This window comes from Paramisgurnus dabryanus, chromosome 7 (genome assembly GCF_030506205.2).
Source record: "Paramisgurnus dabryanus chromosome 7, PD_genome_1.1, whole genome shotgun sequence".
Lineage (NCBI taxonomy): Eukaryota > Metazoa > Chordata > Actinopteri > Cypriniformes > Cobitidae > Paramisgurnus > Paramisgurnus dabryanus.
The window spans coordinates 6,213,760-6,230,023 of NC_133343.1; the positions used below are offsets into that span (position 1 = coordinate 6,213,760).

Genomic DNA, 16,264 nt, shown 5'->3' on the forward strand with positions numbered 1-16,264 from the left:
AATTCGCTGGAGCATCAAAGGACCGGAGATAGATGAGAAGTTGTTGTTAAAAAGTGCATATTTTTTATTTTTCTTGTCAAAAATGACAATCGTTTCGCTAGATAAGACCCTTATGCCTTGTTTGGGATCGTTTAGAGTCCTTTGAAACTCTGTTTGAAAACTGTTAAGTGTTGGGGTCCATTAAGGTCCATTAAAATGAGAAAAATCCTGAAATGTTTTCCTTAAAAAAATTATTTCTTCTCGACTGAACAAAGAAAGACATCAACATTTTGGATGACATGGTGGTGAGTAAATTATCTAGATTTTTTTTTAAGAAAATTGACTAATCCTCTAATTTGAATAACACCCTGCACTGACATAACATATTTTTACAGTACCAATGTTTTGTCCCAAGATTAACTTTAAAAGTGCATTTTTTAATTTTTCTTGTCAAAAATGACAATCGTTTTGCTAGATAAGACCTGCCTCGTTTGGGATTGTTTAGAGTTCTTTGTAACTCCGTTGAAAAAAAAACTAACAAGTGTTTAGTTAAGTGTTAAGTGTTGGGGTCCATTAAAATGAGAAAAATCCTGAAATGTTTTCCTTAAAAAAATAATTTCTTCTCGACTGAACAAAGAAAGACACGGTGGTGAGTAAATAATCTGGATTTTTTTTTTAAGAAAATTGACTAATCCTTTAAATATGCATTTTAGGATAAGCGCTGTCCAGGAAACCGCCCCATGGTCTTTTGATCTGGTCAAGGTATTTTATCGTAGTACATCACATTATGTGGTTTCATGTCAATTAAATTCAACATTTTTCCTGTTATTTATTTTTTTTGATTGATTTATGGTTCAAAAACATGCTTTGATCTTTTTCTATGTAGCCTTATGTGTATGGCTGGGTTTAAATGTACTGTATTAGTTTGGGTTCTCACTTTCAAAACACAGAAAATATGTGACCCTGGACCAAAACAACAGCCAAAACAAGGGTCTATTTGTGGCAATAGCCAACTATACATTGTATGGGTCACAATTATCAATTTTTTATGCCAAAAATCGTTTTGTAAAGATCATGTTTCATGAAGATATTTGGTAATATCCTACTGTAAATATATAAAAAAATTAATTAATAATTAGAATACGTGTTGCTAAGGACTTCTCAATATTTTGATTCCATAAATTCAAATAATTGGCCAAATATTTCCCTATTCTAACAAACCACACATTAAAGAGATAGTTCAGCCAAAAATGATATTAAACCCATGATTTACTCACCCCCAAGCTGTCCGAGTTGCATATGTCCATCGTTTTTCAGACAAACACATTTTCGGATATTTTAGAAAATATTTTAGATCTTTTAGTTGATTAAATGTAATGTTACGGGGTCCATGACCTTCAAGTCCAAAAAAAGTGCTTCCATCCTTCACAAAATAAATCCAAACGGCTCCAGGATGATAAACAAAGGTCTTCTGAGGGTAATCCGTGCGGTGTTGTTGTAGAAATATCCATATTTAAAACTTTATTAATGTAAATAACTACCTTCCGGTAGCGCCGCCATCTTAGACTCCTCTGTATTCAGGACAGAGTATTAGCGTAGTGTACGCACTTTTCTTAGTGACGTATGACAAATTCGGAGGGTGGGGGCACAGAGCAGCAGCAGAGTAGCCTCCGTAGGCTGCGTAAGCTCTCATCCTGAATGCGGACGCGACTAAAATGGCGGCGCTACAGGAAGGTAGTTATTTACTTTAATAAAGTTTTAAATATGGATATTTCTACAACACCACCGTGTGGATTACCCTCAGAAGACCTTTGTTTATCATCCTGGAGCCGTTTGGATTTATTTTGCGAAGGATGGACGCACTTTTTTTGGACTTGAAAGTCGTGGACCCCGTAACATTACATTTAATCAACTGAAAGATCTAAAACATTTTCTAAAATATCAGAAAATGTGTTTGTCTGAAAAACGATGGACATATGCAACTCGGACAGCTTGGGTTCAATATCATTTTTGGCCGAACTATCCCTTTAATGGCATATTCATTCAGCCTGTAGATGATGCACAAATCTCAATTTCAAAAAATGTACCCTTATACCTGGTTTTGTTGTCCAGGGTCAGATATATACCTAACAGTGGTACTTTTGACAGTAAGTGTTGATTTGCGACCTTGCCTGGGAAAACCCAGCTTACTTATTTTTTACTCTTTTCTACATAAAATCATCCAACATAATATAAAGAACATTCAGTGAAAATATAACCTTGATATCTTCAATATTGACTGAGTAAGGCCTAAAATTGAAATCAATGTAAAAGTCATGCCATCCAAAGTCATCGAATGCATTGCACTACACTTTACAGTACTACACTATCTAGTAAACATAGATCTTAATTTGTAATGTACAGTGTGAGTGTCTATATGTATCCTTTGACAGTTTATTTTATTGAGCTGTCATCCATTTAGAGCAAATCATTAGTGAAGCACTTAGCCATCCACAAACAGCCCCCCGATGACCGTAGCTTTTAAAAGCTCTCCAAACAGCCAAAGTCTCACTGTCCAGCATCTTTTAATGATAATAAGGATGCTAAACTGACACATACAGTACTATACTGCTTTAACATGTATTAAATAACTGCATTCAAAGATAGAAAGAAAACTAAATGTTATATAAATAGCAACAGACAGGTCTAGACTTCTCCAAAATAGTCTGTATTCAATAATGCAACATAATCATTTATATAATAAAATCCTAATATTCTTAAAAAACTGAATTATCAAACCTTGTTTTCCATAATGTGAACCCCTTCCCATCTCTGCTTATGACTTTCTCGCCGTTTTTTAAATCTTTATCTGTTTACACTTTACTCGTCAATAGTCGTCAACTTGCCACATCCGGCATCTGCGTCAAACAGGATACCGTGTCACGCTATGTCTGCACTCTTCTATTCGAGAACGTACTTCCTTGAAATGAAATAATTGATGTCTTTCCTGTGTCTGCATTGAAAAAGGAAGTTACAGTGGAGCAGTTTTAAGAGCACGTGACTTTTGTATTCGTCATGGCCATGGGCTTGAGTCGACCTTTGCTGTAAGAAGTAGGTGGAGTGAAATTTTTAATTCTAGAAACCATTTGATGAAAGAACTGAGCCAACTATTAGTAATACTTTTAATAAAACTTAAACAGAAAATCATTCCTTTTAATTTTCAGCGTGTATGTAAATCTGCTAAAAGTATTTTGGGTGAACATTTGGGAGTATAGCATATTATAGATGACGTCAGAGTTTACAAATATGCTACAAAACTACTGTTACTAGAAAAAAAAACAGTAAAACAGTGAATCTATCACATACAAATTTCCACAAATTTTACTTATCGATCACTAAATAAGATATAATGGCTGTTTTATTTGTTTTTATTGGACAGCTCGTTGGAATGCTTGATTCTGATTGGCCAGTCGTGACATTTGCCGGTTTGTTATTCCCAAATAGCTCAAACTAATGACACACCAGGGCTGTAGACTGCCACCATATGGTGGCATTTTTCCACCAAAATTTGAGAGTGTGCCACTGAATTTTACATAAATTTGACCTTTTTTTTGTGATGTGACACTGAATTTGAAACAGCACATTGTACTTTCTGCATCTATCATCAAAGTATTTATTAGTAATACAGTGGAATTTTGTAAAAATGTAATTATTTGATTAGCATGTTGATTTACAGTGTGTGCCTCTAAATTTTTTGGTTGCGCACCTAACATTTTCAGTTTGCCACTGTGCTCCTAGTGAAAAAAGTTAGTCTGGAGCCCTGCACACGGTTACCCGAATGTGCAAATAATTTTGACAGCTACAGTTTAATATTACACAAAAATTTAATATACATTTTATAGATTTTCTCCCTTAGGACAATCCTAGGTCAAATCCTGATCCTGTTTGTGGTTGAACCGATTATCGTATCAGATTTTCCGGCGGTGCGCAATGTGTTAAGGGCGTCTGAATCGGCTCGAAAGCATGTCGGAGACGCTATGATCGCAAATCGGAAATATTCAACATTTACGAGCAGAAATCCTTAGGACAAACGCACGTTGTAGATTGTCGCGTGAAACAAAATGATACCCAATCAGAAAGCGAGGTGATGAAAGATGAAACCATAACAACCGCAGTCATGGTGCAGCAGGCACAGACGTCAGAAGTGAGATGCACATCGGAGATGTAAATAGATGTTCACAGTATTAATTAAATTTCTTTATCCCGTCGTCCGTCGTGTTTGTTTACTGTGTCACTTTTGACTACGAGAGACATCGCGAGATTTTCTGTGTTCTCTGTCCTGTGTTTTTGTTATTTGTGAAGATTCACCCGAAATGTCAAATATGCTGCACTTTCTCCCACCAGTGCACCAGGGTATAGGAAAAAATGACAATTCATGCGACTAGACTGGCATGATTATAAACGTCAACAAGACCGAGCTATTTATTTGGCAATCTGAATTACCCATCTGTTGTTTATGTGTAAATATTTCTGTGTTTTCACACGATTTTCAAGCTTTCAATCTGATGCTTTGATCAAACACATGACCTGACAGCAACCTACGGCTTGATTCTAATCACACACTTTGGCCCCTGTTTCAAACTGACCTTTTCCAAACCCACGTGATCTCCTGACACAATACAGGCTGCTGATATTTGAGATGCCTTCGTAGTTATAAGAGGTTTGCTACGATGTAAGATTGCTAGGCAACTGGAGAAAAATGTTTCATTGTCATTCATGGGCCAGCCCTATAAGTTTTTACACAGACATCATTTTTATGGTCCTCATCATCAGAGATTTACTTTACTGACCTCTGGTGTGACATTAAATTAAAGACTAAATCATAATGCAAACCACAGGAAGTGAATAGGAGTTGTTTGAGTGTAGCCTACAGCCCAAGTATGGTGCGCTGTACTGAAAATCACGTTACAACTTGTCTTAACTAACACCGAAAATGTGCACTGACGTGACCGAATATCCTTTAAAATTCTTTATCCAAAATCTACCTCAAGAATGCATCGAAATGTCTATAAAGTCAATAAAATGATGAAGGAGGTCTTGATAGTTATCATTTTTACTTCTTCTTCAGACATGTTTGTTAAGGCTGATCCCAACAATCGGCAAAATTCGCTACACATTTCCAAGTTGCTTGTATAGTTTAGATTAAGAGAAGCAACTATGTTTTCTGCAAACTGACTACTATTTGTATTACAACAGATTACTAACAAATCATGGTTAAAGCATGGAAGTATAGTACATTTGTGTGTGCTTTGGTTTTACTACAAAGCTATAGTTACTAAGGTAAACCATGGTTAAAATGTGTAAGGTAACGGGTTTAGGTTACTGCTGCTTGTAATCAACTCCATAGTTTGCCTTATGAGACCACACTGATGTAACCATGGTAATGAGGAGGAGTCATTCACTGTTTTACCTCAGGTAACTATGGCCTTATTACAAATACCACAAATAACATTTTCCTTCTTTGAAGTCTTATCAAATTTTGTTTGTAGTAAACTTCCACAAGTGAAACATGCTTTATTTCATAACATAATTAAGTACTTCTGTAATAAAAAAAAAAATTGAACTGTTTATGGTTAACATTTATTGTAAAATTGCATTAAAATGGGCGTGTGCTAGTAACGGACTATAAAGGATCTTTTACATAACATTTACACACAAAGTATCTAATTCCCAGTGGTTATTGACCTGAGAGTAATTACAGCAGCCATGTGTTACAACATACGCCCATTGTTTTCTTTCGCACACACGCCCTATTGTTTTATCTCACAGACTGCTCAAATTTAAACCCTAAATTCACGCGCATGTTTATCTGATCGAGTGCGAGGCGGATCACGTGCAATTCTGCATTACATTTCTTCATCAAAATCCGAGAGACCCACGCCCAACGCATTAACGGTAGTCGTTTCCATCAGAAGACCATCCCTACCACCACTTCCAGGAGAAGGACCACATCCTTTACAAAATATAAACGCCTTACCATATTTGGAATCTGGATTTTTCTCCTCCGGCTCCATTGCAAAGAGATGCGCACTTGTGGTAGTGACTTAAATCTCAAACGGATGTCAAAAGGTTGCTTAAGATTGTAAGGAATTGGCCATCAGTGTAATTCCGCTGCTCGGCTACGGTAGGAGTGTGTATGGCATACAGCCGTGCATAACAGTACACGCATGATGATGTATTTCGCTTTTCCTACGGGAGAGCGTGTGGGCTGGGTCCACCAATGAGAACGCGGGAAATGTGAAAGACAGTCGTATCAGCCAATGAAACCTAAACACTCCTTTGATTAAATTTACAGATTCATTAATAGCATAAAAAACAACCTACTTTTAAAAATTGTGTTAACGAAACAAACCTAAGTGTAATTGTAAAAAACTACGACTAACAGTTAAATCATATAATACTTTAATTATTAATAAGTAGTCGCCACTAACTCTTTTTAAAACAAAGTTTAAATAGAGTAGAGTTTCGATCGATAAGAAATAAAAAAATAGTACACATTTTGTATAATAGTACAACTTTCTTGTTCTTGGCACAGCCTTTGACGCAAATGAGAAATAAAGCAGCCCGAGTAAAATTCATGGAAAACAGTTTTTAGAAGTGCCAGAGGAACGTTTAAAACTACTTACCGCATCTGACACTCTTCTAATTATCATTAATAATGTAATGAACAGTATTACGTTTCTTTTCTTTGTTAGACTTTTACGAGACACACCCAAACCCTATCCAACAATTAATTAAAAAAATAAAACATTTTCTGTAACGACAGAAAACAAAGCACACTGAAGGAACACATATAAATGTACCAAAGACAGCTAAGTGGATATTTTTCTCTCTCAGAAAAGATATTTTAATACATTCAAATCATTCGTTTTTTTTTTTATAAAAATTCAAAAGCATGTAAATACTTTTACAAGTACTAAATTAGTGATTTGCCTACAATTTGTTAAAATTATTAAATTATTATATGAATATAATAAAATGTTGCATAGTACCTTTACTTATACAATTGTAAGTGCGGTTCACTTTTTAATATGTGTTTATAAGTATTTATTCACGTATTATTGATTGTCCTAACGAAATATATATTTTCATAATAGTAACATTCACGACACCGACTGATCAGCCAGAGTAATGCACTTAAAATAATGCTGCGTTCCAGGCAGGTTTTTGAACCCGTGAATCACGACTTACGACTCTGAACTGGGAGTATGCGTTACAGGCAGTCTGTGACCCGTGTTTTACAACCTTCTACCTGTGAAAGTGCCCTGGAACGGGAGTCAAACCCGTGACTTCCCACCCGTGAACTCGTATTAGATCGATGTACTCCCTGTTCAGAGTCGTGAGTCGCGGTTTTGAAGTCGTGATTTACGGGTTACAGGCTGCCTGGAACGCAGCAGTTTTAAACGCCTCTCATAATAATCCAATCAGAGCGCGCGGTGCCCAGCAACGCCTTCGACATTCCAAAGGGTTGCGGCTTTTCTTTGTAGCCATATTGAGTGTGGCACAGTAGACATTTATATATTAAAATGCCTTTTTAGATATTCTTTCTTTTTTTTAGTCATATAAACAGTAATATATGTAATTATTTAGTCTAACATAACCATTAAATATACCGTATGTTTGTGAGAATATGTTATGATGCCATTGACAATGACACACACAACATGGCGGACGCGTTGATCTAATGTGTGCCTAGGCCACGCGCAGCAGCTCTGAATATAGTGTGTTGAGTTTGACAGCGAAATCTCCTGATCGAAGGGGTGAAGGTACGATGTTTCGATGTTTATTATATTAGTTTCAGTATGACTGCATGCCAGGCCACTTAAGAGTTGTAATAACAACCAGGAACACTTTAAACTGTTAGTCTTAAATGCACATTATATAGGCTGGTTGTGTAAACACGATACGTTTTGTAACTGACATTGTGTAACCACGCACCTAACAATATATATTTTACTGTTAAAAGTTTGGTATTTAAGACAATTACTCACTTTTTGAAAGCAAATACTACATATAAAGCTTGTAGTCGTAAAGGTAACTTACTCGTGCACTTTTAACATAATTTACATGATCAAGACTATTAAATTTGTATTTAATTTGTATCATGAACCACGCATGTAGTCATTTGTAAGTTTACAAAACGCAAAAAAATTCAAGACAGGTTCCTAATTCAGGTCAGACTTTCTTAAAATATTAACGTAAAAGAGATTGTTAAATAAGCTTTTTTTATATGTACATTTTATATTATGTGCGTTTGATATTACATATTATGTAATATTAATAAAGGGGTCATATCATGAAAATCTGACTTTTTCCATGTTTAAGTGCTATAATTGGTTTCCCAGTGCTTCTATCAACACAGTAACTTTTTGGTAACCATTCTCTGCAAGCATGCGAAAAAATAGGTCATTGACATTTGTCTCCCCTTGTGATGTCAGAAGGGGATAAAATCACCCCTTAATCTGTACTCTCTAATCAGCTCATTTGCATTTTAAAGGACACGCCCAATGGGACACCAAAGATTTATTATATCTTAAAAAAGTTTTGTGAAATGTACCCTTTAAGGGTTGTTATATGGGTGATTCTCACGAAAACTTGGTTTTAAAAATGTCAAGCATGAAAATGTAAAAATTGCTTAAATTTACTATTTTTTTTCCACCAGACATTGAAAAACAAAGTCTGGAGTAAATGGGAACATTAATTTAAACACTTTTACTTATCATTTAACACTTTTTGTAACATAATTTAAAAAATTAGTCCTAAAACCTCTCATTACCGCAACAGTCAGAAAACATCAACACTGACATATTTTCAAAATGACATGACAAACCTGAAAGAACATAATTTGGAGATTCTGCACATGCCTTTAAAATCAAAGTATTATGCTTCTATTAATTAAATTAACATTTAATAAGCATCTGTTGCGGTAATGATAATCAAAATGTCGTGTAAGCATTCTGACAAGACAATATTTCAAATTAACTGTAAAAAAAATGATCTTACCTGGTAGCCATCTTGAAGTAACTGGTCCATGTGCTTGGTCACTCAAAATCAAACTTTATTAAAATTCTGTATGTGTGCTTAAACTGTTCTCAAAAAGTGTTGCGGAGGATGAGAACATCAGGCATGGACACATCATTTTCCTAATTTTTCTTCATTATTATTATACATGAATATTCAGTAAATATTTTTTCTGTCATCTAAAGTAGTCTAGCAAAACATCCATTTATTTTTTTTCTAAATATTTTTGTGTTAATTTGATTAAATTACAACATAACGCATGTTCAAACACAGCCGGACACATTGCGGTAATGAGAATTTCAGCAGAAAATGAGATAAAATTGACAAATTATAAATTCTTATGTTGAAATCACACATTGTGCAAGGTAGAACACAGTATTGTGTTAATTCTTATGCTTTTTAATATTACTATATTACACATTTTATAGCTTAAATCATTAGTGCCGTGGTGTTTCAATGGTTTCGTGAGAATCACCCATATAGTACAGTACTGGTGTATGCTAATTCTTGCCACACTGTAATAATCTTCAGTTGTTTCATCAATGTGACAGGTAAGTGTGTGTTTAAAATGGTTATTGTCTTCTTTCAGGTTTGGTAAGACGATGGCTTTAAGAAGAGCTTTCTCACGCTTGCTAGTGAACTCACAGAGATGTTGTCTGGTCTCTGCGTCACGGGCACAAGGCACTTCAGCATCGGCAAAACATGGTAAGAATAGCATTACTATATATTTAAATTAAAAGTAGAAAAATTTTATGACACGTTTATGGTAATTGCTTTCCTGAACTTATATTCAAATCTCAAATTGTCTTATTTCTTAGAGGCAGAGGAGCCAAAAAAATCAACAAAGACACGTAAATATGTTTTATGTTCTATGAAATTAACATCATGTACATTGCTTTTGCTATGAATATTAATCTTTTTTACTTTTAGCAAAGGTTACTTTTGACTGGCGTGATGCGTTGGATCTGGAGGGCCAGCTCACAGAAGACGAGGTCATGATAAGAGACACTTTCCGCACCTACTGCCAGGAGAAACTCATGCCCCGAATCCTTATGGCTAATAGAAATGAACGTAAGTGGAAGGGCTAGTTATATGTTTAGTAAACAACACAAGATTGGCTGATTGATCAGATATTCATCTTTGGCTCTGGATTTCCAGTTTTCCATCGGGAGATTGTGAACGAGATGGGAGAACTTGGTGTCCTTGGGCCTACCATTCAAGGTACAGTTCAAGATTGAGCCCCATTAAGACTGATTAAAAGTTGGTAACTACATTTAGTAAATAGGAGATTCTAACAAAATTTTTGTTTTGAAGTTGTTTTTAAACCTTTTACTGACAAATGAACACTATTTTGAAATTGTATTATTTTAAAAAAAGCCTTAAAAAAATCTCATCATTTGAAACTGTCAATACCATAGCATGTTTTGCTCAAATAAAGAGTAGCAATGATGCCCAAGCAAGTTTTTATTAATCATGCATAATTAGACATTAATAAAGTATATTTGAATAGAAATTGTACATGTAACATTTTTTTAAACAAGGAAAACTACCTGTATCGATAATGAGAATAAAAGAATATTATGCTTTTTAACTAGAAAATATAAAGTTATCTATTAATCTGGTAGCCATTTGAAAGGTGCTGGCAGATGTGTTTTAACTTTCCAGCTGGCACACAACCAACCTTCAATGTTGAAATTTGGTTGAAATAATGTCAGTTGTTTGTTTAATGTTCATACAACAATTGCAAAAGATTACTAAATTGCGTTAAAATTAGGGCTGGGATTTTTCGATTAATCGTTTTTTAAAACGTGGTCGATTAAAAATCGATTCTCAAAGAGCAGAATCTATTTTTTTCCCCCATATTTATTTCCGCAAACATTGAACGGAGGAATGGAAGCATTTTACATTTCGCAAGCAAGACTTGTGGCTTTTAATTTCTTTTTATTAATTACCCACTTGTAACCTGCTGTTCACTGTTCTTTTTTATTAATATAGTATTTGTATTAAATCTATATTCATTGAGTTGAATCGAGAATCGAGTATAAAAACCTACCTGAGAACCGGAATCGAAAATGTAATCGAGAATCGGAATCGAATCGATCTGGAACATCTGAATCGATACCCAGCCCTAGTTAAAATCAACGTTGAAATTTGGTTGAAATAATGTCAGTTGTTTGTTCAACGTTGACACATTAACTTGCCATTAATGCAAATACCTTAATTCACCAATGTTAAAAGTAAGACGTTGAAACAACGTTGCAATATTTTCAAAAGGTAATTCAACGTTGATTCAACCTTGTCCTTGACGTTGATTCAACCTTGTCCTTGACGTTGATTCAACAGTGAATCAATGTTAAAATGCCGGCTGTGTGTGTGTGTGTGTGTGTGTCTGTGTGTGTGTGTGTGTGTGTGTGTGTGTGTGTGTGTGTCTGTGTGTGTGTGTAAACAGTCCTTTAAAAATCTTACGGAGGATGAGAACATCAGTCATGGAAACTTATTTTTCCCACTATTTCCTTATTTTATTATGCGTGAATATTCTGTCAATCATTTTTTGGTCATTTGAATATCTAGAACAACATCCAATGTTTTTTTTTTCAGAATATTTTAACTTTTTAAATTACAACTATAATGCACATAGTGTGGTGCATTACGGTAATGAGATTTTAGGCAGATAAAATACAAAAAAATGTTTCCATGTTTAAATTATTATTTGGTAGGTAGATAACACAATTATGTTACTTTTTTGTTACCTAATTATATGTGTCTAAATCTTTACTGCCGTGATATTTCAGTGGTTACACGAAACTGACCCAGTATACAATTTAAAGGAACAGTATGTAAGAAATTAATATCAATTAACTCTTTCACCGCCATTGACGAGATATCTCGTCAATTAAGAGAAAACGCTTCCCCGCCAATGACGAGATTTTCCGTCTTTCTGCAATACCACTATTATCCACCAGGTGGCACACTTCCGCAACTTATACAACCCGGAAGTGCTGCCTCACGTGAAAGAGAAAGAACTCCGTGTATGTTTTAAAGATCGCTCTGCATCTGATCTCTATGAAAAGTCCTTTGCAAAAATGGAATTATCTCTGCTTTTTGCTCAAAATTGGGTGTTTTTGAAGAAACCTACCCATGTTTGAGAGGTGATTACAAGAGAACTAATGAAGGTAGGATGAAACGGGTTTTTTTAGTTTGAAAGCAGAGGGTCAGTTCTTTCATCTGATATATTGTTTGTTTATATAATTAAAGAAGAACATTTTCTGGAAGGCATTAAACTTTTGTGAAAATCATGAAAAATGCTGGCGCTGGCTGGCAACTTTTTTAAAAAATCCTGGCGGGGAAAGAGCTAATCATAAAATGGCCCTGATATGTCACTGGACATTAAGAAATCATTTTGGTTTGAAATACTTATATCACTGATAACAGTGGTCTGGCCAGGATATTGTCATTTAAAAAGTGGAGTTGCAGCCCTCAACTGATGTTTATGTTTTCATGTTGTGTATTGGGCACCAGTTTTGTGATTGCAGTACAATTTTTGCCACAAGTTTTGTGATTGCAGTACCAGTTTTGGCCACAATCTTACATACTGTTCCTTTAACTGTTTTTAAAATCGCACTTAATATTCGCCTCACCCCAAATTAAAAGGCCTGTATATTATGTGTTTTATATACAATACTATGTTAATTTTGTTGTGTATGATACTCTGTATATTCTTCACAGTGTCTGTGGATTCTTTGTGTTGTAGGGTATGGCTGTGCAGGTACCAGTTATGTGGCCTACGGTCTGATCGCCAGGGAGGTGGAGAAAGTGGACAGTGGATACCGGTCTGTTATGAGTGTTCAGTCCTCATTGGTCATGCATCCGATCAATGCCTATGGAACAGAAGCGCAGAAACAGAAGTACCTGCCTAAACTGGGTTAGTTGTGGATTGGTCAAATTGGCATCAAAATGTATAGGAAAAGGCTTAAATTCGATTTCATTTTGCACAGCTCGCGGAGAGATTCTGGGTTGTTTCGGACTAACAGAACCAAACCATGGAAGTGACCCTGGCGGCATGGAGACCAAAGCCAAATTCAACCCTTCCAGTGGTACCTATACCATCAGTGGGGCAAAAACGTGGTAAGTGCAACTTAATATTTTGTGTGGTTCGGTTTAGTAAAGAGTCTTGTCTAATCCATATTGTCATAAAGGATTTCTGACTATTAGAGAAGACTGTACCTCAGTTAAAGGGTATTGCAATCAATTTGGCAATTCAATACAAATTTTTTTTTGTGTGTATATGATTTTGGTTAAATTCGATTTGGTTAGATTTTGATTTTGATGTAATTTAGATTTTCAAATTCAGATATGTATTTCACTTGGAATAACTCCCAACAATGAATCCGTCACAATAAATGGATGAACATAATATATTATGAAAGTATATGGGGTCAATTTTGTTTGAAATGTCAAAATTTATTCTGTACACCTAATGGTCAGAATCCAGTGAAGTTGCACAACATGACCTATGAAGCGTCACAGCTTCGAATGGTTTCTTATGTAAGACCTCGTCCATATTTAGATTTTGTAACTTCACCTCTACATGGTATTTGTCCCATCCCATGCTGCTAGAAGCACACGGAAATCTGTTGACCATCTGTTGACTTTAAACATCATCAAGTCTAATTGGAAATCACAATAGAGGGAAGGGTGATGTCAAATTTAAAGGTCTTATCATATATACAGATCAAAAGTCAGTGGTGTGTTTAGGATGAACAATGTGCACGCAGCTTACTCTGGAACTGATCCAAGACAAATACAAAACTGACCTCAGGTCAGCTCTAAGAGATACAAATGAACACTCAAATAAGCAATTTTTTTTAACCAGGATCACCAACTCGCCGCATGCTGATATCTGTGTGGTATGGGCCAAATGTGATGATGGCAAAGTGAGGGGCTTTATTCTCGAGCGGGGAATGAAGGGACTGAGCACCCCCAAAATTGAGGGCAAGTTCTCCCTCAGGGCATCATCCACTGGGATGATCCTAATGGATGATGTTGAAGTGCCGGAGGACAACTTACTACCCCATGTGTCTGGCCTTGCTGTAAGTATATATGTTAATGTTGTTATGGGGATGGATCACTATTACTAGTTCTAATGCTTAAGGTTGGTAACAATACAGAACCCTTTTGAAGACCCCAACTCCAGGAAGAACACCTTAATGAAAATAAACTGTTTATACATTTTAATTTTCCGAACTTTTTTCAGTATACATTTTAAGGGTTTAAATGTATAAATGTATTACATCTATAGGGTCCCTTTGGCTGCCTGAATAATGCACGATATGGCATCGCATGGGGGGCATTGGGTGCAGCAGAATATTGCTTTCATGCTGCCCGTCAGTATACCTTGGACAGGTGAGCAAATGTTGGTAACCATTGTTTGTTTATCTTAGATGGTATATATATATATATACCCCAAATGCACTGTAATGTGAATAAAAACATCTGCAAAATGCATAAATGTAAAATGCATATGCATGTTTTTAACTACTTAGAATACAGTTTGGAGTTCCTCTGGCCAGAAACCAACTCATGCAGAAAAAAATGGCCGACATGCTGACCGAGATTACGATTGGACTCCAGTCCTGTTTACAGCTGGGCAGACTCATTGATCAAAAGAAGTAAGTCATTAAGAAAGTACGTGCATATCCTGTTTTCCCTGGTTTGCACCAGGCATATTTGCTTAAATGTATTGTAGGTCATTTTAAAGGGACACTCCACTCCTCTAAAGTTATTGCGCCTCCTGCAGCCACGTTACGGCAGAAAAGTCCTTGATTATTACGCTGGAATGAGAGCATAGTTCCGAGTCATATCACCAACTTTTAATTTTTCTGACGGTCTTAGTACACAATGTAACTACAGAAGAGTCAAATTTTAAATAGGAAAAATATCAAAACTCTTTGGTTATTTTTGAGTGTGATGCTAATGGTCTAATCAGATGCAATGGATTATGCTAAGCTATGCTAAAAGTGGTACCGCCAGACCCGGAGATCGGCTGAATGGATTCCAAAACAGTAAAAATCTAATGTTTAACTCTAGGGGAGCTGGAAAATTTGAATAATTTCAAAAGAAGTGGAGTGTCGCTTAAAAAAAAAGAAAAACTACACCACAGTGCCTGTTTCGTAACTCACAGAATTTTCGTACACGTCTTTCTAACAGATACGCACCAGAGATGATCTCCATGCTGAAACGCAACTCCTGCGGTAAGGCCCTAGACATCGCCAGGCAGGCCAGAGACATGCTGGGTGGAAACGGCATATCGGATGAGTATCACATCATACGCCACGTCATGAACCTGGAGGCTGTTAACACGTATGAAGGTAAGATCTGAAATAATGAAAGTAGAGCAAGGTAAATGGAAGTAGAGGCTTCTTTTAAATGCATGCATGTAAATGTACACATGTGACCAGCAGAGGTCAGTGTAAGCTTTACTGTGCACATTAAGTCTTGCATATCAGGTGGAAAATCTAATAGTTTTGTCCTTTTGACCCGCAGGCACTCATGATATCCATGCCTTAATCTTGGGCAGAGCAATCACTGGACTTCAGTCATTCACCGTTGGGAAATAAATCTCTCTCAAAATGAGGCTGTAATGGACTTTTAGACTCTCTCTTTGTACTGTATATACAGCGAGACTTTGTGCTGTAGATTTTGTACAGCATTATCCATGTGTCAACATATACAGTCTCCTATGGTTTGAGTATCTAATTGGAGTCTTTGCACGTTTAGTAAATGGGTCCAAAATGACATCAGCTGTGTTCATGTTACAAAAAAAAATCATAGTGAAACAGTTACTGTCTTTTTGGAAAAATTACTGTCTAATCGGATGTTCGTTTTTTTATGTAATTCAGTGGTGGGTGGATCAAGTAATGTAATGATCATACTTAGTAATGATGTTTATAGAAGTTTTAAAATAATTTTGAAAGTTTGTCATGTATAGGCTGCACAACATCCTGCTTGCATTTTAGAAATGCAGTCTGACCCATTGGTTATTTTCAGTAATTGCTGGGCTCATGCAAATGTTGTATTTATGGAGTTGGCTTAAAAACAAACTGATGATACTGTGCTTTTATTCCAAATAAAAGTTATGCACTTAGCAAATAGCATGGAGATCGGAGTTTGTATTTCACCTGAAATGATCCGTTCACGCGCACTGATGAGATAGTCATGACGCGTA

General features: G+C 35.8%; 2 protein-coding genes across 4 annotated transcripts in view; one reads left to right on the forward strand and one right to left on the reverse strand.

Moving 5' to 3' along the window:
* Window positions 1-6,203, reverse strand: part of slc44a2 (solute carrier family 44 member 2 (CTL2 blood group)) — a 30,974-nt gene extending 24,771 nt beyond the window's left edge. The window contains exon 1 of one of the 3 annotated variants that reach the window (XM_065293709.2): window positions 5,996-6,201. In XM_065293709.2, coding sequence (XP_065149781.1) covers window positions 5,996-6,032 — 37 coding nt within the window. In that variant the 5' untranslated portion in view covers window positions 6,033-6,201. Of the gene's footprint in view, window positions 1-2,757; window positions 2,896-5,995 lie in introns of those variants that run through there. The other 2 variants (XM_065293706.2, XM_065293707.2) reach the window with 2 other exon arrangements.
* A 1,424-nt stretch (window positions 6,204-7,627) lies between these two features.
* gcdha (glutaryl-CoA dehydrogenase a) lies at window positions 7,628-16,190 on the forward strand. The gene is made up of 12 exons (XM_065293704.2): window positions 7,628-7,784; window positions 9,629-9,744; window positions 9,858-9,890; window positions 9,970-10,110; window positions 10,198-10,260; window positions 12,791-12,961; window positions 13,035-13,164; window positions 13,913-14,129; window positions 14,339-14,442; window positions 14,583-14,708; window positions 15,247-15,407; window positions 15,583-16,190. The coding sequence occupies exons 2-12, from the start codon at window positions 9,642-9,644 to the stop codon at window positions 15,654-15,656; spliced, it is 1,323 nt and encodes a 440-aa protein (XP_065149776.1). The 5' UTR covers window positions 7,628-7,784; window positions 9,629-9,641; the 3' UTR covers window positions 15,657-16,190.
* Window positions 16,191-16,264: the final 74 nt, after the last annotated feature.

Bases quoted from the DNA above. Each gene is read 5' to 3' on its own strand.
- gcdha (XM_065293704.2), top strand. From the start codon at position 9,642: ATGGCTTTAAGAAGAGCTTTCTCACGCTTGCTAGTGAACTCACAGAGA. The intron at 14,709-15,246 runs GTAAGTCATTAA...TCTTTCTAACAG, and splicing joins AGACTCATTGATCAAAAGAA to ATACGCACCAGAGATGATCT. The intron at 15,408-15,582 runs GTAAGATCTGAA...TTTGACCCGCAG, and splicing joins GGCTGTTAACACGTATGAAG to GCACTCATGATATCCATGCC.